The sequence below is a fragment of the Dermacentor albipictus genome, chromosome 1 (genome assembly GCF_038994185.2).
Source record: "Dermacentor albipictus isolate Rhodes 1998 colony chromosome 1, USDA_Dalb.pri_finalv2, whole genome shotgun sequence".
In the NCBI taxonomy this organism is placed as follows: Eukaryota; Metazoa; Arthropoda; class Arachnida; order Ixodida; family Ixodidae; genus Dermacentor; species Dermacentor albipictus.
This window is the reverse complement of record NC_091821.1, coordinates 244,440,993-244,463,629: the sequence shown is the minus strand read 5'-3', so window position 1 is coordinate 244,463,629 and position 22,637 is coordinate 244,440,993. Positions and strand designations below refer to the sequence as shown.

The 22,637-nt window shown below is 41.0% G+C and overlaps 1 protein-coding gene and 1 long non-coding RNA gene across 2 annotated transcripts in view; one reads left to right on the top strand and one right to left on the bottom strand.

Annotated features, from left to right (window-relative positions):
- Zip99C (Zinc transporter Zip99C) overlaps nt 1-22,637 on the bottom strand; it is a 53,504-nt gene that overhangs the window by 817 nt on the left and 30,050 nt on the right. The window contains exons 3-6 of the mRNA XM_065439699.1: nt 13,675-13,868; nt 11,188-11,277; nt 9,332-9,515; nt 775-874 (exon numbers count right to left, since the gene is read on the bottom strand). Coding sequence (XP_065295771.1) covers nt 775-874; nt 9,332-9,515; nt 11,188-11,277; nt 13,675-13,868 — 568 coding nt within the window. The remainder of the gene's footprint in view (nt 1-774; nt 875-9,331; nt 9,516-11,187; nt 11,278-13,674; nt 13,869-22,637) is intronic.
- LOC139054315 (uncharacterized) lies at nt 2,259-6,527 on the top strand. Its single transcript, XR_011511121.1, has 2 exons — nt 2,259-2,778; nt 6,274-6,527. It is a non-coding gene; the product is annotated as an uncharacterized lncRNA (long non-coding RNA).

The window sequence follows — 22,637 nt, the reverse complement described above, 5'->3', positions numbered from 1 at the left end:
TCCTCTGTCGTGACGTCATGGTGTCACGTGGTATTGAAGGCGACACCGCCGCGCCTGAGGAGCTGGGTTGAGCTCTAGTAATATGCTTCGCATAAAAAAGTTAACTGCAATCTTCAAAACCTTTGATGCAGAAGGTAAAAACTAGAAGGTGCTTGGGTAATTGTCTGTAAAGGTCATTGCCTTGTGTGTAAGGAAGCAAAAGTGGTTGCACGGGTGTTTCAATATTGATTGGTACGGTTATGCAATGTGATGGCATCATCATGGTGGAGAAATGGAAGGCCACATCAGTCTGAAGCTGCTTTTAATATGAACCTGCGTGTAATCGCGTTCAGACCATAACTACTAAGTTGATGTGCCATTTTATCGGACCAATACCTACAGCGAATTTTTCATTCCAAAGACTAGCAAAGAATGTAACCACCTTCCCGCTTCCATAGCCACCATCACCGACATCGACAGCTTCAAGACTGCCATTCATGAAGCCTTTTGCTAACATGTTTTTTCTTCACTTGCTATAACTGTATTTTTTCTCTTTTACTGCACAAATATTTGTATTTACTATGCCTTCCTGTAATGCCGTCAGGCCTCGGAAGTATGCTAAATAAGTTAATTACGGCATCAATACATCACGTCACACTCGATAATTCAGTCATGAAAAAAAAAACAAGTCGGCTGCACTTTTTGGAGCTATCTAGCATCTGCTTCCATCAAGCGGCAGTTGTGGGATGAATGCTGGTTTTGCAAAACATTCATAACATATGCCTTAACACTCACCAGGGGTCCTCTTCTTTGAGGAGGTCTGGCAGCACACTGACCAAAGCTATATTTAAAAAGCCTCCGGAAGTGAAAGGCAGTATCCAGGATGTAGATGTGTCTGAAAATAAATTACTGCCATGACTGTGTGATACATTCATTGTATAACAGCAAATCAGCTTTTAACATAAGAGCTTGCACCTCCACTGATGTGCAGAGAAAAATGGCGCATTACTTCACAAGAATGGTTCTGAGAAGTTTGGGTGAGGGAAGCTCATAGCTTGCAGTTTTGGCTATGTTCATCATCATTATTGTCAGCCTATCTTTATGTCCACTGCAGAATGAAGGCCTCTCCCAGCAATCTCCCATTACCCCTGTCTTGCACTAGCTGATTCCAACTTGCGGCTGCAAATTTCTTAATTTTCTACCATCCTTGACTGCACTTCCATTCCATTGGCACCCATTTTGTAACTCTAATGTTCCAGTCCTATGCCTTACATGGCCTGCCCAGCTCCATTTTTTTCTCTTAGTGTCAACTAGAATGTCAGCTATCCCCATTTGCTCTCTGATCTACACTCTCTCTTCCCATCTCTTAACATTACGCCTAACATTTTTTCTTCCATCAATCTCTGCACGGTCCTTAAATTGCTCTCGAGATTCTTTGTTAACCTCCAAGTTTCTGCCCCATATCTTAGCACCGGTAGAATGTAATGACTGTACACTTTTCTTTTCAATGACAGTGGTAAGCTTCCAATCAGGATTTGGTAATGCCTGCCGTACGCACTTCACCCCCTTTTTATTCTTTTGTAAATTTCTTTCTCATGATCAAAGCCCCCTGTGAGTAACTGACCTCGATAATCATATTCCTGCACAGACTCTAGAGGTTGAATGGCAATAATAAATTCTTGTTCCCTTGCCAGGCTACTGAACATTAATATGCAAAAAACAAAGGCAATTTTTAAGCCTATTCTTACTTTTTCTCAGTTAAGGTCCTGAATAATTTGTTACAATTTATCCCCAGTGTTCCTGAATAGGACATTGTCATCTGTAAAGTGAAGGTTGTTGAGATATTTGCTGCTGATCCTCGCTCCTAAGCATTCCCAGTCTCTTGAATAGAGCAGTAATGCAGTGAATAGCATTGGAGAGGTGTCTGCTTGCTGAACCCCTTTAGGTAATTTTCTACTTTTCTTATGGAGAAGCAACGTAGCTGTGGAATCTTTGTAGATATTTCCCACAATAGTCACGCATGCCTCCTGTACATCTTGATTAAGCAATGCCTCCATGACTGCTGTTATCTCTACTGAATCAAATGCCTTTTCATAATGTATGAAAGCCATATAGTTGTATTGGTTGTACTCCACAGATGTCTCAATAACCGGGGGACGTATTTTGCAACGATCCACTTCAGCGATACTATCGCCTTGGCCATCAAGAGCACGCTGATTGGCTGGCTGAGCACTACGTCATCCAATTTTCTCAACCAGCCAATCTGCGCGTGCCTGACGGCGATATTATCAACGAGTCGACGCTGTCCCCAAAGGTGATTGTTACAGAATACGTCCCCTGATTGACGACATGGATGTGATTCATTGTAGATCCCTTCCCGAACACAGCCTGTTCTCTTGGTTGATTGAAGTCTTGCCCTGATTCTATTGTAAATTAGCTTGGTGAATATTTCATAGAACACTGAAAGCAAGCTAAAAGCAGGACTACATGTGTAGAAACTTTTTTTAATTCTTTAAGATTTCCCTTCTTATGGATTAGTATAATGTTGGCATTCTTCCAGCTCTATGGCACACTTGAAGTCATGGGGCATTACGTATAAAGGGCTGCAAACTTTTCAAGCTTAATATCTCCTCTATCTTTGATTAAATCGACTGTTTTTATAATTTCTCCTGCCACTTTTCCCAGGGATATGTCTTGCAAGGCTCTTCCAATTTCATCGCTGGTTATAGAAGGAGCTTCTGTATCTTGTTCGTCACTACTTCCAATCAAGGTTGCGTGGCTCCTCTGGGTACTGTATAGGTCAGTATAGAATTAGTCTGCTGCTTTTACTATATCATCGAATTTGCTCATGACATTACCCTGCTTAGCTTTCACTGCAAACATCTTGCCCTGTCGTATGCCTTTTTTTTTTTTCACTGATTTCATACTGCAGCCATTTTTACTGCTTTCTCAATCTTTCCAACGTAATTTTGAATATAGCTAAATTTCTTGTTTATCAGCTTTGACAATTCAGCTGATTCTGTCTGATCTCTTCCTTTATTATTTCTTTATTAGGTCCTTTGTTATTTGGGTGAACATACCTACTGGTTGCCTTGGTGCCTTACTGCCCACTTCAATTGCTGCTTCTGAAATAAGCCTAGTGACAGTTTCATTCATTGCCTCTATGTTATCATCTGTTCGAAAGCTGCATAATTGTTTGCAAACACCAGCCTGAATTTGCAATGTCTAGGTTGGCCTGTTTGTTCTTGACTAATTTTGGTCTTTCTCTCTTCAGATTGAGAGCAACCCTAGACCTCACTAACCTATGATCACTTCGATTTACCCTACCTAACACTTCTACATTCTGCACTATGCTGGGATCCGCAGAGTATGAAATCTATTTAATTTCCTGTTTCTCTGTTAAGGTTTTCCAAGTCCACTTCCTGTTACTGCACTTCCTGAACAAAGTATTCATTATTCAGAGTCTATTCCTTTCCGCAAATTCTACCAACATCTCTCCTGTACTATTCCTAGAATCGATGCCATGCCAACTGCTAGTTCCCCAGACTGGTTTTCCCCCCACTTTTGCATTTAACTCACCCATGACTACAGTTTACTGAGTTTGCACCTTTCTCATTGCTAATTCAACATCTTCATCAAACTTTATTTCTTCATCATCATGACTGGAGGTCTGAGCGGAGGCTTGTACTGCCTTTCATCTATATCTTGTATTTAGCTTTATTACAACGACTGCTACCCTCTCATTAAGGCTGTAGAATTTATCAATGTTGCCTGCTATATCCTTATGAATGAGAAATCCTATCCTGTATTCTCTCTTATCTGGAAGCCCTTATCTTAGGCTTTGTTATAGGGAACTAATGCTTGAAGCGGCATGACATAACAAGTGCTTAACTTGACACTAAAATCCTCATTTAGAAACAGCACCTATATATATATGCACATCAAAAAAATTAATCATGCATGCACAGCAAAGCTAAGATAGTGTTAATCACTAGTTAGTCATAAAAAACTACCTGTTCCACATGTGTTGTCAGTCAATAAAGGTAAATACGTTACTGTGAAGTATGACTCATGGTAGGCTGACACACGCATCACCTTTTTTTTTATTATTTAATGCACGTCTACTGTTTATCGTATGAACTGACTTGTTTATGAAAAAACCTCAGCTTCATGGCAAACAGGATAGCAATCACAACTGTGCTGCCAGATGAAATGGCTCCGATGCTTTCAAAGATATTCACTGTTCTTTAAGGCATACATTAATAAAATGGCCTGACTGGCTCAGATAAACCTTAACACAGGATAAAATCAATCAAGTAACCAGTGTTAGAAATACCTATGACAAGCCTCTTGCTGTTTGTCATAAGTCAGGTGAGTTTGGAAGCAAATGTTTTCTAGGTTTTTAGCTGACAATAACACATGCATGCAGCTACATTAAACCAAGCACCAATGTGTTTCAGTACATGAGCTGTCTTACGTAAACAAGTATAATAGAAAGCTTTAGAATTGTGGCACCCAAGCCTAGCGTAGTGCCACAACCAGTCACCCGTTTGCATTCATGAGTTACCCAGGGTGCTGTGTGGATATTGACAAATTTTGCTATATTGTTGAATTCGCCATCTTCTCAGCTCTGATTGGCTGCTACAGCTTTTCTGATTCACTTAAAATGTCACTATTACAGAATTTGACAATGTCCAGAATAGCACCCTTGGAGTGCAGGGTCTTGGGCTTGCATTAGCGTCAAGTGCTTGCAACGTCTTTACGCTTACGGGCAGAAATTCTAAAAGCAGTGCTTGAGAAATAAAATCCTAAATTATATCACTACATGTGCGCTTGTTACGCATTTAAAACTCTAGGTGAAAGGTCAAATCTTTGTTGAGCTAATACTTAAAGCAATAACTGTAGCGTTAACATTACAGATGCAAGAAAGGTGACAGGACACATACTGCTACTGTTTGTCCACCTTGCGTGCATCCTGTTATGCAACTTTTATTGCTTTAAGCATAGTAGAATCGGGTTGTTTTGAACTCCAAGAGGACTGAAAATTTACTCGAATAAAACGGACTCTAAACAAAGAGAGCCCCACCCCACCCCCCTTTTTTTTTTCATGTTGAAACTACCGTTATGCCAACGTGTGTGTAGGGTGGCCAGGTCCTCTCAAGCTGTTTAAACAGCTTTTACTCCTGCTCTCCAGCAACATTGTTGCAAATAAACTCAAATTTAATTCAATTTCAAGTGCGGCTGCCAATCAATTGTGCATTACAGTTCTCAAAACCGTAATTGAGCTTGCATTGAAAGTCCTATCTTTCCTCCATCAGTGCGTGACATGTGCCAGAAGAAGCCTAGGTTCCGTATGAAGTCCAAGTGATATAAGATTGCGGGCCGTTTGCTGTGGGTTTGAGGGAAAACATGCGACAGTGAGTAGAGAAGGATGGATTGATGCCCGCTGTCCTTTAGTGTGCCCAATGTTGAGATCGTGTGATTGAGCCCATGGCAATGTGACCAAGCGCGTGCTAAGAGAGAGGGAGGGGGCAGAAAAGTGCATGCGGTAATGTGATCAATTGCACGCTAATAATGTGATCAAGTACGTGCTAGGGGCTCCTTCCTGCTCCTTTTAAGCTGGATGCGAAAGGAGGGTGCGCGCCACTCTGCTTACTCCAGTTCGGTCTCAACTTCGCAAGTCTTTCTTCATTATTTTTATGGCACGCAACATTACAGTAGCTTGTTATGCATTGAACCTTCACCTTTGGCTTGGGTTTGTCCGAAAAGCAATCCATGGGAGTGAGAAATTTCGTTCAATTAACCGTTGCGCGGTTTTCAGAGCTCGAATTCACTGAAGTTCTTTATTCAGATACATGGGACTTTGCCAGGACCAACAGAGCAGTTCAAATTATCCGTCAATTCAAATAAAGAGATCTTGAATGATCACGATTTCACTGTAATAATTTCCAAGGAGGCAGAGCTTAGCTGAATAGCTTCTCTTTGGGACGTTTGCCATCAAGGCTAATCTTGGTTTTCCTGTCAAAAGAAATCCAAAGCAGCTGCCATCATCCGCCAAGACAATCCAAATTAGGGTACAATGGTTGAAAACATACTGGTTTAGGCCTATGAGCTCCAGGTGTCACAGAGCCTGTTTCGCCAAGCAAGCTCTCGCCCATGTCATGACATCTTCAGTGTAAGTGATGCTGCTCGGGTGCACAAACAGGACAAAAGTGGCTCAGTACTACAGTTCTTGCCCACCCAGGACTAGTGTCATACTGCTTAAAGTGTGGTAACCCCAGTGGTCTTTTTCAGTGGGTGTGTCACAGGAATCACACTCGCGCAAAAGACACTAACGACACTACGGACATAGACCTACCATTCGTTGACAACCAACAAGAATCAGCAATGCATGTGCCAGTGACTGATTCTACAACCGATGATAATAGCAGTGCGATCATTCCACAAGAGCCTGTCGACAATTCAAACACTGCTAAAGGTCACTGCTACCCCCAGAGACAGTGCCGCTCACCTGATCATAATGTGCCATAAACTTGTGTTTTTCATTGCATCTGTGTTTACAAATAAGCACGAGGGGATGTGGCATATCTGTACATGTTTGCTCATGATAACGCCATGTATGCTCTTCTATCATGCGGCCGATATCACCCACCACTCTCACTCACTGTTTGTGTTTATAAGTGCCTGTTGCAATGCCAGTGCGAATATTTAAAGGTTGCTGCAACGTGAAGGAAACTATGTTTTAGTATCATCTGACCCCTTTTCCCGCATAAGCCCAAAAACACAACAGCTTTGATTAATGCACACCCCTAGGCTTGGGTGTGTATCAGTCATTAACCTATCATTGTGTGCATTTCACTCTACTACATCTTTGAGTTTTTTATACAGTTAGAACAGCCTGAACCAGAGTGTAGATAGCCAGCTTCATACAATTCGTTCACCTGAGATTTGAAACTCAAATCCATAATTCCCCTATTTACTAGTATATTAAAGGGCATTTGGGTTGTTGGTGAAAACAGCTCGCCAATGTGAGGCACACTAGTAAAAGAAAGGAATCATTAATCCTAAGCTACCTTTACACACTCTATTAAAGTAGTTTGGTACAAGAATTTTGTCACTTTTTCTATTTATTAGGTAGCTGCCAACTTCATAATCACGGTATTCATCCTCAATTTCTCCATCACACAGCAATGTAATATTATATGCTAATACAACCAGTTTAAAATGCATGATGAGTGAAGTGTGGCTTAAAGATTGAAACAGGCCTGCTCGTTATTTCAAGGAAATCAGAGGTGGTGACACATAGATCACATAGATAACACAGTATCACAAGCTGCTAATGCAAAGATCAGACAGTCTAGTGCAGCGGTCCCAGGCCACACCCCCAAAAGTGATATGCACATCTGATAAACTCAATAAAAACAAAGGCGCACATGACCTGCCATCGGATACATAAGGCCTGTCATTTCCATGTGCACAAACTATTCTTTGAGGAGACAAGGAAGCACTGGAGCATGTCGACCAGGGAATAAGAAAGATATGCTAAGCACTGCTTCTATCATGAACTCGGCATGCAGAATGGCTTTGTAATCAACAATCTGGAGCTGCTGTGTTGCAAACCGCCTTCACCCAAGCTGAAGCCACGGGCCGGCTCAAAAGGGGAGAGAGTGTTGGCAGACAGAAACAACACGAAAGAAAGAGGTAAAAGCCAGAGACTTTGCAGCGATCGCATTGGTGAAGACATAAATGCCTTTGTTGTGGAGAGGGAATACCCACTCATTGGACAAAGGTGGGATGATAGGAGACACGGATTAAAGATATAGAAGAGATGACGATTTGTAGAGAAGCCACAGTAAATCTGTTGTGCCAACATATTGAGCCTGTTCTGATGTGATGCATAACCAGAAGTGTTGTATCACAGCTGGAGAGAAGGTATTTCGCTCAATGAAGAGAGAGGCCATTGTGGCCTGTCTAAGGATACACATGGCCTGTCCTTGCGGCAGGCACTACCTATTCTTTGAGAAGACAAAGGAAACCTGAAGCATGCTGACCAGGGAAGAAAGCTATGCTAAGTATTGCTTCCATGATCTTGGTGTGCAGAAGGGCTTTGTCATTGACAAACAAACTGCAGAAGGGGCACATGTCCAGATCTGTGCATCAGGGAAAGCAGGGGTTCAACAAAGGAGAGGATGCATGCGTCCATTCATGGCCAAGTGCACTCCCATTCTGCAGGGAAACAAAGTAGGCTGGAGTGAACGATGACCAGGGAAGAAGAAAGCCACAACAAAGCACTGCTTGCATGAACTCGGTGTGCGGAAGGGCTTTGTTAGCGATGGTCTGGAATTGTGAGTGTGCCATGCAGAGCTGGATCTGTTCATGGGGGGAAGCAACAGGGCATAGTGCTAAATCTTAAAATTAGACTTTATGTGCCTGTTGTGCCAGGGTCACAAAGTGCTTGGAAGGGCGACACAATATCTGGGTGGACTGGGCACTATTTTTTGCTGCCATGTCGGGATGTGGGGCAAACCACCCTCGGGGAGGAAGTCATGATAGACAGAAGCAGCTCAAACAAATGAGGTTTGAGCTTGAAATTTAGCAGCGATCATATTGGTGAAGACACGAGTGTCTTTGTTGTGGAGAGGGTACTATGCAGCATCCACTCATTCGACAAGAGAGAGACAACAATTAGAGATGTAAATCAGATGACGATGTGAAAAGATGCAATAAATCTGAAGTTGTCATGCACTGCTGAAGTGTATCATCTAGGCGATATCTTCAGTGCATCATGCAGAGAAACAAGAAGGACCGTGTTTAACTTTGTCATGTCAGTCACTCTTTCCTCTTTCACTATACTCTTCTCCGCAGTTAACACAAGATAAGCCTAGTTCTCAGTCGTTGCTTCCCTCAGGATATAAAGCATGCCTCTCAATTTTTCTCCCCTATTAGCCCATCAGGTTTCTAGTACGCTCAGCTGTTGCCTACGTGATCATGGTATGGCCTATGACCACTGCACTGAATTCAGTGACCTGTGCATCAGTTGTTTGTGATGCGATAATTACCAGCTTCCATGATGTGACAAAGAGGCCTCCTTCTTAACACTGCACTTGGGGGCATCGTGAATTTGTTGCATTGAAGCAAGATGTAATTATCTGTTGTGCTCTTAAATGGACACGTATCATAATTAACATGCTGATAGCTATCCATTTTGAAAAGACAAAAACGTGTTACTACTCTTAAACGCCGAGTTTTGGCCACTTCAAGGACACTTTTCTTCATCTCTCCCATACATCAGTTGAGAACATGACACAACAAAGAAGTGAATTGTGCACAAAACACACAAAGCAGTGCTCACCCATGTCTTCAAGTGAATCAGCAGACAAAGCAGTCACTGCACCAGCCACTCCTACAGCTGCTGTAAGAACTTGGGCTTTGGCAGCATCCCAGCGGTTGAAGCCTGATTTTAGGAGTATGGCAAAGTCGCCCACTTCGTGGGGAATTTCATGTATAAGAATAGCCAATGTAGTCACCATTCCCATCTGCAAGAACAAAGAGGCCTTCATAAATTAGCTAGGTTTGTTACTTTGTTACAAGATCAAATAAACACTTTATCAAAGTCGATTTACTGAAAATCATCCAAGTTACAAATCCTGAGTAATCCTTGTTAATGTGACATAGTTCACAGCACACATGAAACCCGCCATAGTTTCTCAGTGGCTATGGTGTCGGGCTGCTGAGCACGAGGTCGCGGGATCGAATCGCAGCCACGGCGGCCGCATTTCGGTGGGGACGAAATGTGAAAACACCCAAGTACTCAGATTAAGGTGCACATTAAAGAACCCCAGGTGGTTGAAATTTTCAGAGTCCTCCACTACGGCGTGCCTCATAATCAGAAAGTGGTTTTTCCATGCAAAACCCCATAAAAAAAAAAGCACATTTGAAACTCATTTATGAATGACATTGTAGAAAAACTCGTTACCACAAATATACAGTAGCTTCACCTGGCAATAGCCTTTGAACAGGCTGAACTTGGTGGGGTACACTTTATTTTAATAAAGTCCACTAATGTGGTGTGATCCAGAATATTTCCCATATTTTGCCATGAGGTATCTTTGTTGTAAGAAAGTGGAAAAAAATTGTGTGCCCATCAATTTAAGTATTAAGCTAATGTAACACATTTTTCTATTGCATGATAGAGCACATTCTGGGCTTTAATGAATGCAGTTTAGAAGGAAACTGAAGGGGGCCATTATTTCGTTAATTTTTAATGTTCCTCCAGTTACTACTTAATGTCTGAGTGAAATGATGAGCAAAGTTGTCATAAGTATAAAAATTGGTGTTGGCATGCTTCAATATCACCATGTCATACTGTACTGTGAAATCATTGTGCAAACTAATGAAAATGTGTAAAATGCACCCTGCTGTGAACTTTACTTTCAAAACTAATGTCATAAAAAACAACGATGGCAAGTCTATTACCTTTGGTCCTTCACTGACTGTATTTTGAAAAAATACTGAGCTTGGATACCCTTGACCTCTTAAATATTACGCCACCTCCAAAATGCAGTAGTTCGTGGCAGCATGTACTCAGCTGCTTTACAAGGACAAAGATTACTTCAGGAATTCATGTTCCCAGATTCTTTTTATTGGGGGCTGTGCGAATGTTCTAAATTTCGAACACATACACATCGAACATTATTCTTTCAAATAGATGTATTCAATTCTTTAATTTTATGTGATCATTTTTAATATTTGATTACAGCTGAATATATACAGGATTACTACGATTACTGAAGCCTGCCCAACATAGTAAAGGATCCATGCAGTGTCAACTGGCCACTTAAGGTAGCCATTGTAAGACAACCAGCAACTGCGTTGACCTCTCACTTCACCTTTCACTTCCTGCCAATTACAAGCTCCAAATTTAACAGGCTTGCAAATAGCTTTCGCATGTACCAAAGGAAATAAATGTATTATTCTTAAAATTTTTTTTCTGTACATCTATGTACTTTAGAAGCAGGAAGATATTCAGCACTCAATTCAATAATGAAATGCCTTATTTCTTAATATTTGTATTCAATTTGACTTGGAAATGTTCACTATTCTAGCATCCCTAGATTTTTCCTTCATCACAATTAAAGATGTAATCTGGACACGCCTGGCCTATCTTCTGTGATTACGCCATGATGCTGATAGATGTACATGACCTACCTTAATGCCAACAAGGAAACTAGCAGCCACAGCCAAGCCATGGGTGAAGTTATCGATGCCATTCGCCATCAGATTTAAGTAACCAGTGACCTGCAGGTAGAAAAACAGAAAGCAAGCGGTAAAGCACTATAATGATAATGATATTGAGTTATATGTATTTAGGTGAAGTGTATAATTTACTATCAGCAGCAAAAAAATTTTTTTTCTTAGCGCTTGAGTCTGCAGGCTGAAATTCTACCATGTAGCGTTTCTTGCAAAGAAATCCTGCTTGTGTGCATGTGTGTCTGCATGCACATTTTATTGTCGTAGCATGGTCCATAAATATTTTCAGGTCATAGCTTGCACAACTACAGCTGAGAAAGTGCATGAAGTAAAAGTTCTTAGTTTACACATCTCCATTCAAATTTACTTATTCAGCAGTAAACAACTATATATGCTTATTGATAAATTATTTAATTTATGTACATAAATAGGGATGTATGTCCTGCACAATAATCCGTTTATTTCATTGTAGCACAACACAGCAACAATACAACACACTTCTGTGTTGCATATAAAACTGCTATTAAAAGTCGCCATCGTGTATGAAGTAAATTAGCAGTTATATGTGTAGCATACAATTACATTCACAAAGAAATATTGCATGTGGTAAGGTTAATGCAGAACAAGCAAAACCCTCTGCACACATGATCACTAAAGTAAAACCCACTTGCAACAATCTTTAAATGCCAATAGTATATTGTTAAAACCAATAACGGTTGTAACCAAATTAGGTTGAAATTGAAAAAAGAAACATTGAAACACACAATTTAAACTTTGCATTGCCTTACACGAAACTAAACTGCATCTAATTTACATATATCTGGTACACACAGTTCAGTGAAGTTTTTCACAAAACTACACCGTTTTCAGGCGTTATTGCTGTTTTTGCTGTTCAATCACTACCCATGCAATTTACTTTTACAACTCCTTTCTCTCCTCTCTAGTCACAGGCAATCAAGTCTAATTTCCCAAAAATGCAAGAACGAAAAGTTGCAGGGCTTTGACACTAAGATTTGGTGTCAGCATTCCGCATCTAGCAAAGAACCCTGGGCAACTTTGCTTCAATTTTCCTCGTACTAACCAGTTTCAGTTGTACCAACAAGGTAGCACAGCAGTATTGTAAATGTTTAAAAGGACGTCTTGTTGGGCAAGTTGGTCACAATTCATCTTGGGTACTAGGCGCGAACACACACAAGAAACAAGGCGATCTGTCCCGTCTCCTTCCTTGTTTCTTCTGTGTGTTCACGCCTAGTACCCAAGAAGTATTATAAATAGTTTACTTTAACACAGAAGGTGCTATACCAGTAGTGCCACAGTTGTCCATTGTTACAGTAGATATTGTTACAACTGGATTCTCCTTTGTAGTTTCATAAGTACTGCTGCTTAGCTTGATCCAAAAATAGAAGAGCAGTTGAGTAAAAGACCAGAAAAACTGAATCAAATGATCACTTGTATGACCAAAATGACTGCTTCAGATATACTGTGGCACTGGCATCAACCTATTAAATGATGGAATTGGCTGAAGTGCAGAATGCACAGGAGCCTGTAAAAAAAAAATATATTTCAACATGACAGCGCCCATTCGCAAATGCACCAAGCAAAAGCAATAAAGTGCTGTGAGAGTCTCGTATTGTTAATCGGCATGAGAGCTATGGGAACTCTCGTGCAACACAAGTAGCTCTCCATGGCAGAATAGCTCGTATGAGGACATGACAGCTACTCTGCCATGGAGTAGTCACCTACACTGTCCCTCTCTGTGCACATATGCATGCATGTGTAACGGGAACTCAATTGGTAAGAGCATCGCATGAGTAATGCAGAGATGTGTGTTTGTGTACTACCTGCGGCCAGTTGCTTTCTCGTCTACTTTCATTTTCATTTATTTACAATTTCTACATTTCATTTAAATAAACAATGCTTTCTTTGTTGTCATTGTCTGCTGGCTTTATCTGGTTGTGACTTATGAAGACTGGGCCCCTCGGTTCCCTTTCTTCCTCTGCTCAGCCTTATCACTTTGACATAGTACTGTGTAATCACAAAAAAGTGTGTTAAAACACTGCTTTGATGCAATGTACAGTGCTTGCGGAATAAAACGTGACAAAGAAACCATAAGTAGAAAGTTCCATATGTGCAATTACTTGAGAGTACCATGTCATGTTGCTACAAATCTGGTCACTAAAGACTATGCGGACTCTGATATAAGTATACAAGCCAAAATTACAACAATGTCACACAAACTGCAGATTGTGGAAACGAAAGTGTGAGAATTAGGTAGCTGCAAATTGACTCATTTCATCTCATGGGCACTGCACATGACTCCTCGGTATCATACTATGACTACAGTAAGGGTTTGGCTGACACTTCACTCTTTCCGTGCACACATACGAAAAGTGGCTCAGGCAGCATTCACAGATCAATGGTTTTCATATTTGATAGTGTGCTCACATGAATGGCTTTGTAGTTCTGTGGTGGTGAGACCGGCTTAGCAACACCATTCTGGTTGACATCAGAGTGAGGAAAACTTTGCTCCACTTCGGGCCCTGTGGCTGAGAAGACCAGCTCAAGTATGATGAAGGTGAACACACCCAGTAGCACCCACAGGCCAAGTGTCAGGTGTGCTTGTGCGGGGCTCTCAGTACCTGTTGCATGCATGCAGAGCACAAAGTGAGAGCCATGGCATATACTAAAAACTGGTCACATTGAAACTGCAATGATAAGGCACTGATCCCTTCCTGTCCTAAATATGCAGCAGCTTGCAGAAAAAGAAGCAAGGAATAATAGTAAAAAAATGCCTAATAAATATTTTGGGTTCACGCTTGCAACTGCAAGCTATGGATAAAATATACTTCATTGTGCACAACAGACCATCGCTCTTGTTCCAATCCTATATAGAGAAATTTCCACAGTGCCCTTTTTATACACAGCATCGGAAAGGCTTCTAAGCTTCTACACAACTATCTGCTTTTAGGAGCTATAAATAAACAGCAGTTATAGCTGTAAAAAATCTTGCGGTTCAAAAGAAGACAATGGTATGCTATCCTTTAATGTTTGTGGCCCACATAAAGATATGATTAGTGTTAATAAACGGGGGTATGTAGTGAGGGCAACAAAACCTAAGGATAGAATGAGAAGTGCAAGTGTTCACCCTCATTGTTTCTGACATTAGAGGTATGTGCGAGGAGTCATCACCAATGCATGGATATAAGCGCTAATAGTGATAAACAAATGTATGGCTATCAGGAACATCTCTTGAGCACGTGTGGCGATGATAGCTGACAGAAAATTAAAGTTATTCACACTTTTCTCCACACTCAAAAGCTCATCTATACCCACAAATGTATATAAAATTTCCTATCGTTTAGTAACAACAACTTTAATACCTGAAGTACCCTTCCTGCAGACGTGAAATTAATGGAATGCGACTGTTCTTGCTCATAAGTTTGCTAGTTTTCTGTGGATACTGCAGTGAGCTCTGCTTGCATTGAATGATGCCTTGATGCAGCACAGCTCCTGTATTAATGGCAGAATGTTTCTCCGTGCTAGTCAAGCGTTTTGATATGGTCATGCATTGTTACCAACCAGCATTAAAAACGCTTGCTAGGCTATACAGCCAGCACTGTGAATATTCAGATTACAACTTACATTCTGCACTCCCAACTGCAACTTGTGTGTTGCAGTTGGGCATCGCATTGTGTTGCAGCGCATTGTGTTGTCGTCTTCCTTACGTCCTTGTTTGCTGGCGCTAAATATGCTTTCAATTTACCAACACGCCCAACAAATGGCAATGCAACTATCATAGGATATTTGTGCATAGCATTAAAAAATACCAGTATTCCATTAGATCTCCTTCTTATGGCACACAATGAAAAGAAACTACAAACTAAATGGATCTCATTCAAACTTGGAGTCATACGGCTCGGTACACCCCAAGGATCCATTCTTGGGCCGCTTTCATTAATAATGTATATAAATGACTTCACTAGTATTCCTTGTACACAGCACATACCTTTTATATGTGAATGATGCTAAGTGATTTTTTTTTTTTTCGTGTCAAAATAACTATAACCTTAAGGGGGTATGGTAGGGTGCATGAACTATCTTGGTTTCAGCTTTATATCTCAACAACTGTTCTATATATTAGCGTGAAATTCTGCACGCTCAATAGCAATAGTGTTGGCCTTAATTGGTGTAATTTTTCACTGCAGGCCTTTTTTATTTTTTGTGTATTTGAGAACCAAACCTTAAGCTATGATGTAAAATACAAAGTACCTTTCCTCAGAAACAAAAAACAGCATGACCGTGAAATTTAGCACAATTATTCTGTATAATAGTGGGTTTAACTGGAACCTTTAAAAAATGCTTTGCTACATTTACGTCACAAGAAAAAAAATATTGCCGTCACACGTCTCGCACCGTGGAGGGTCTTTCTAGTAATCTTTTCTTTTTTTTTAGTTATACCTGAGTGATTTTTTCACACATTTAGGTTCAGATTACTTGCAAGGGATGTGAGTATATTCTCGGAAAATTTCAGCGTAATGGGCTGTATAGTTTTCCAGAAAAGGTACATCAAGTTCCGAAAATTTTGAAAAAAGTGATTTTGAGAAAAACGCATTTTTATGTTTGCACCTTCACTACAACCGTTCAACATGCACCAGCAGAGTACAAAAACATTCTGGCTTTTTTGGTGTCTTCCCCAAAGCCTTTCTTCATGTTTACGTTTACGTAAACATGAAGTAAACATAATTACGTAAACACTGAAAAAATGACGGAAAACAACATGTAAACAAACCCTCGCGTCTGTCACGTTTAAATACCAGGCGGCGCGCTTTTTGGCGCCATTTTTAAATGGCTTAGAGCGCTCCTACGCGCTCGCCGCTGCACTGTTTTGCTCCCCACAGTGTGTATTATTTTTTATTGATGAAATCAAAAAATCAGTTTTTTGGTCGATTTGCCCTACTATACTCCCTTAAGTTCAATGTAACGTGTGGTTGCAGCACTCAGCCCGCTGGATAAATGCTAACCAGCTTCAATTAAACATTTTGAAAACAAAGTATGTTCTGTTTACTGCTTGAAACAAAAAAAAAACTTGATGACCAATTCTGTCTTAGGTAAGAAAACATATTATTAAGCATGAAAATTCACAAAGACTTCTTAGTGTTTTTTATGATTAGCACTGAAGCTTGAATCAGCCTGTTACGATATTAAGGAAATTGTTACTGAAATCACTGGGACTTTTAAATATAAATGCATGCTTTCTGTGTGGCTTAAAATGCTGCTATAGCACAGCCTTATAAAATCCCAACTACAATACTGGCTCTTGGTTTGTTTTTTTACAATGCAGCAAAATATTTCTGCCCTTCACATATTACCAAAGAGCACAACATGTGCTATTTATTGCTTAGACAGATATGAACATTCTATGCCACATTTCATTCGATCTAAGATACTATCTCTTTCAACACTTAATACAGCTTCACTCAAATTTACGGTTCCCTGATGTATTTATGCAAAAATATTATGTGAAATGTAGTAGCTGCAATTTCAGGGAGGTTCAGTTTATTGTACTGCACAGTCAAACTAAGTACAGTTCTCAACTAGTAAACATGCCGTAGCAACTCTGCTTGATCATTCTCTTGTTGTATATGTTGCATATGATGATACGAAATACATTAAGCCACTTAAATGCCTAATAAAATTATACTTGTTACCTTGCATGTAATATCATATTTTCACATTACGCTAATGATCTACAATATGTGCTGTTATTGTTTGTCGTTGTACTGGTAACTCTGAGGCAGCTGCCTCACATTGCCATGTGTGGAAGTTGCACTTTTTATTTTGACTATACGAGTGTGTCTCAGTGCCCCGGTGCCTTGCCAGGCAAAGCTGTATGCCTTTAGTGCCGATGCCCCTTGACATTCTTTACTATTATATTCCATTCTACATAAAAACAAAGAAGAATAAGAACAGAACGAATAACAGACAATGATCACACAACGATATAGTCCTGTGTGTTTTGGGCCAGAGTGAGGAAATAGGAAATAATGGCTCTTGTATAGTCATTACATGCTCTGTTTAGACCTTGCATTTCGTCAACTTTCAATGTGCAAGTTTGGTTTGGGCCCCTTTAAAACAACCGCAACATATTCGCCACTAAACGGGCGCCGCGGTGCTACGCCGTTTCGAAAGCGGCCAGTCAGTCATGCCCAGTGCCGTCGCTTCTGGAAACAAGCAGCGCTCGAATGCGAGTACTCCAGTCGCCCCAGTCAGTTCTCTCTCCACAATGAGCGCGGCGAGGATCTGGACGACGTCAGCGCGTAGCCGGCACAAAATACGGCCAAGGCATGGGCCAAGGCGACGCACACACCGACGCCTGGAGACGTATTTTTTAACGATCCATTTGTCGTTCTTGCCGTCCTTCATTATTGGCTCCAACGCCATGGCGCAGCCAGTTATGGCAGGAAAAGATAAATATGAAAGAAAAAAAAAGGAGCGTTACAAAGTACCCTCTCTCGTTAGCCAAATAAACGTTCGCCGCACAGCAGCCCGGGCATCTGCAGAGATGCGTCTTCAATCAGCGCGCCCACGCGGTCATGGGGGGCTGAAATGAGAAAGGGAAACAAAGCCGCCGAGGCCGGCCCACCCGGCCGACGGCACGTACGCCACTGCACCAGCATGGAACGGGACCTCCGGCCAAGAGTCGTCATCCCGGAGGTGACCAGTCCAGGGGTATTTTAATCTGTTCGAATGCCCTTCGGTGTGGACGCATTTTTAATTTAATAAGCCATTCCGAATTAACGACGACGCGCGCGTTTTAAAGAAAGGCAGGCAGCGTCTAGAAATTCCCAATAAAACCACCGGATGTGACGACAATCTTACGTCGAAATATTGCGGGAGCTCGGTCGACGTGCATTGGAGGCTTCGTCATAAAATAAAGAACCAGTCGAGCGCGTAGTGTTGGCTGTGTGCATCTGTCTTTTCGTGCGTGCGCATGCCTGAACAATGGATACAAATGTTCGTAGTGTGCAGATATATATTGCCTTTCGTGCAGTGATGCTGCTGGTGCAAAGCCTGCTCATGCTACGGAGTCCACTGAACATCTCGTTAGGACATTTTTATTTGCGCGGTTAATCATGTCAATGAAGGGCCAACGTTTATCCGGTGTTCCTAATTTTCAACCAGTGTGTCTGAACCATACGTACGTTTCGGCAGTCGTTGATTTTCCCGTTTCTGCGGCTAAATGTTCTTACTGATATATGAAGATGCAAATTAATTTATTAATTCACACGGTAACATAACGAACCTGCTGCTTCTAATTATGCTATTATGTTAATATTTTCGTGCAAGAATACACTGGTTATCCAAAACAACAATGAAACTACTTCAGCTCATCTTTCAAGATGAATGGGCTAGTTCTTGTTATAGCATGTATAAGAACTAAGCCAAATGCTATATTAAAATAAGCCAAATGCTATATTGCTCTGGTGGTTTTACGTAAAACTTGACGTGCTCGGCACTTACCTTGAAGTCTGGCCGGGAGCATATCTACGATTTTGATGTGCATTCTGGCTATGCAACGTTCTTTTTTTTTTCCCCTCTAATTGGAATTTTACTTTCCTTTTAGCAAAGGTATATATAGTTGCATCCCAGTCATCATCAGTACTTGTCTGCACATTGGAAAGACACGAGAACAGCCTGATTCTATCATAACTTCAATATAATATTTTGTTTGATATAGTTACTCATTTAAATGCTGCAGCCGTTACCCAAACACAAATCGGCAAGCGTCTAGGGAGCGTTGCATAAATCGGTTTTAAAGGGACACTAAAGCGAAACAATAAATAAGTTTAGACTAATGAAGCATTGTTTGAGAACCCTGTAGGCAGTCATTAAAAAAAATAGTTTGATTATTAGATGAGAAAATGAAGGTCAAGTATCAGTATTTGAATTTCGCGCCCAAAACCTCAGCGCCGGTACGTCAGCGTGACGTAAGGAATTCCGAAGTATGTTTTCGAATTTGGGACGCGTTGGCTGAATAAAGGTTCCTGAAACTTGCCATGTGTAATATTTGGTTCCTTTAGAACACAATGTAGTCAATCTGTACCGCTATACATAGTAGTAGTATATAGTAGCTATATAGTATAGTAGTTTTTTTTATAGTAGGCCCTAGAAGATGCCATCAAAATACGAGACGTCACAGCCCCCAGGTGCGGGAACTTAAGTAGGCGTCGCCACCCGTATTTCGTTCTTGCGCTTTTTCTGGCTTAGCAAATGTCTTATCGTTGTAAGAGTGGTGTTTTTGTTGTTGTAGAATGGTAATTTACTGATGCAGAAGAAATCATTTTTCACTTTAGTGTCCCTTTAAACACTGAATAAACTTTATCGCTCTATTAACATGATTGACAGCGCGAGCAAGAATGCCCTGACGAAAAATGTTCACTAGACTAAGAAGCATGAGCAGTCTTTGCACCAGAAGCATCACTGCGTAAATTCAGCTTCTCCGCAATACAGTTGGTTATGCGGTAAAGCACATTAAAAGTGGAAAGGTTCGATTACGAAAAACAAATATGCGGCAGACAACTGTAGACACAACCAAACCAGCTAAACCATTTGCTCCAGCTAATACAAAAGTGACCAGAACAGCTCCCAAGTGCACAATGAGCTCACACTCAACGCGCTTGGCGTTCCAGCCAACCATGTGCGACGTCAAATTTGGAGCACGAGTGCCTGGACTTTGAGGCAAAGTGGCTTCTCAAGCGGCGAATTGATATCATAGTTGATAATTGCGTTATACGCAAGCGAGTTTGTGAGGTTCTCCGAGTTCTGTGGTCTCCATGTGACATACAAAATGACATCGATTGACGTATATTGGTGCCGGAACGGCGCGGCACGACAATTAGACTAGCCAACCTGGCTCGATCGCCGTGTGACACCCGTATTAGACTCTTGCCCTTAATTGTACTCATTTTTTTCTTCAGTCTCGATATGTGTCCACACATTGGACACGTCGATTACCGCAAGTTCTCGCAATAATCAATTGAGAGTGTCCTCATTCTCCAGGTATCCTATCCACTGCCCGTTTTCTTTCCTTGATTTTTTTTTTAAATATTTCCGCGCAATCTCATCTTCCTCACAATGTTCGTACGCTGAGACGAACGACGCTCCGTGCCTATAGCCATGTTGTTGACGCGGTTTCAATTGACCGTTGTAAATCATCGGTATAATTTTCCTACCAAATGTGTGGAGGAGCAGGCATAAAAGGATGAACGCCTGAAAACTGGACGGCCAAAGGGAACTCAACCTGTGCCGAGAGCGCATCTGTGTAGAACGTGCTTAAGTTTGGTGGAAACTCTTCCGGCCTGTCTCTTATCTGGTTATAATCTTTCCCGAACACTACCTTTCGAGCGTCCGACGCAATCGCTTTGCCAGCAGGTAAACCACGTCTCCTCGCCACTGAGATGCCAGTCAGTCTCGTATTCATGCAGTCCTTGACTCGACCCTTGCTACGACGATCACCCCGACTTCTGATACGACGAGTCATTGCTCATCTGGTCAAAAGCTATCCTGTGTTGATATTATAAGGATCCTGGCCATATGTACATTATATAAACGTTTCTATAAAGTTAAGTACAGATGTATCCCAAGCTTCACTGAGAGGTCTCTACACGCTGTTAAATGGGAACCTAGCTAGTATTAACCTCGTCATAGAATAGACTGTGCGCTAATTCCACGACGTACAATGCTTTAGCTTTCGCTAACGGAACAAGTAAGACTCAGAACAGATCACAATGCAGATTATGAATGAAAGGTGCAAAAGTTTATATATATATATATATATATATATATATATATATATATATATATATATATATATATATATATATATATATATATATATATATATATATATAACTTATAGCGATATTATTAGCGATATATTAGCGATATATATATAACTTATTAGCGATATATATATATATATCGCTAATACTAATAATACTAGAAATTTTAATACTCGTAATAATACTAGAAATCACGCCATGAAATTAGTTTCCCGAACCCATAAAAATTATGTATATTTTACCACTAATCTGCGAACGTAACGTGCGGGCTTCCAAAAATTCAGCGCCTTAAAGGGTCACTAAAGGCAAATACTAAGTCGACGTGGACTGTTTAAATACCTTTCCAGAAACCTCGCAAGACTTCTTTCGCGCCAAGAAAAGACTTAGTTTACGAGAAAATTGTATCTGAAGGGTCTGAATACCTTTTTTCTAAATTCAAGTCTCCCGCCACCCAACCCGGGGAGTGGTGACGCTACATACGCCATCACCGTCCTTTGCTGCCGTCGGTGAGTAAAACGGCGCCCGGCGTAATACAGTAAACGGCGCCGACAGACGTCGGGCGCCGCCGTAAGTAATTGTAACTTACAATTACTTTTGTGAGCCTTAATTAGTAACTACAGTATTCCAACTTAATTACCTTTAGTGGTAACTTGTACTTATTAATCAAGTTACTTCTAAGTTACTTGCATGATCATGCTAAATGAGCTGTGTTTGCGGCTCAATCCGCGCTTTCATCTGAGTGCTCTATCATGGAAAGCTGGTATAAGCACAAAATAAGTCATGTTATAAAGTGTGTGTGTGTGTTTGTGCACATACATACATACATACATACATACATACATACATACATACATACATACATACATACATACATACATACATACATACATACATACATACATACATACATACATACATACATACATACATACATACATACATACATACGTACATACATACATACATACATACATACATACATATACACAAATACACATATACAGACACACACACATATACAGGCCGGCTTCCAGAGCCGGCCTGTATATGCGCTTGTAGCTAACGTTTGGTTATGACGATCATATAACATCGCGATGAAGCAGGATATGATATGCAATGGTAATGGGTAAAACATATCTACTGTTCTAGAAAGAGAAGTCAAGCATCGGCCAGCTGAGGTTTGCGCGCAGTTATCAAAATGTACACGTGATCAATGACGCGGTGGCTAATTAGCGGCTATGGTATTGCGTTGCTAAGGTCGCAGGATCGAATCCTGACCGCGGCGGCAACATTTTGATAAAGGCGAAATGCAAAAGCGGCCGTGCCCTGTGCATTGGGGGTACGTTAAAGAACCCCAGGTGGTCAAAACTAATCCGGAGTCCTTCACTACGGCGTGCCTCACAATCAGATCGTGGTATTGGTATGTAAAACCCCAGAATTCATCCACGATATCAATATGGCAACTACGGCTGGGAGTCCGCCAGTGTTAGACAACTGCTAGAGCGATGAAGATTGCGCACGGAAAATGAGTCAAGAGCACCGCCCCTCTATAGTTTGCCGTAAAAC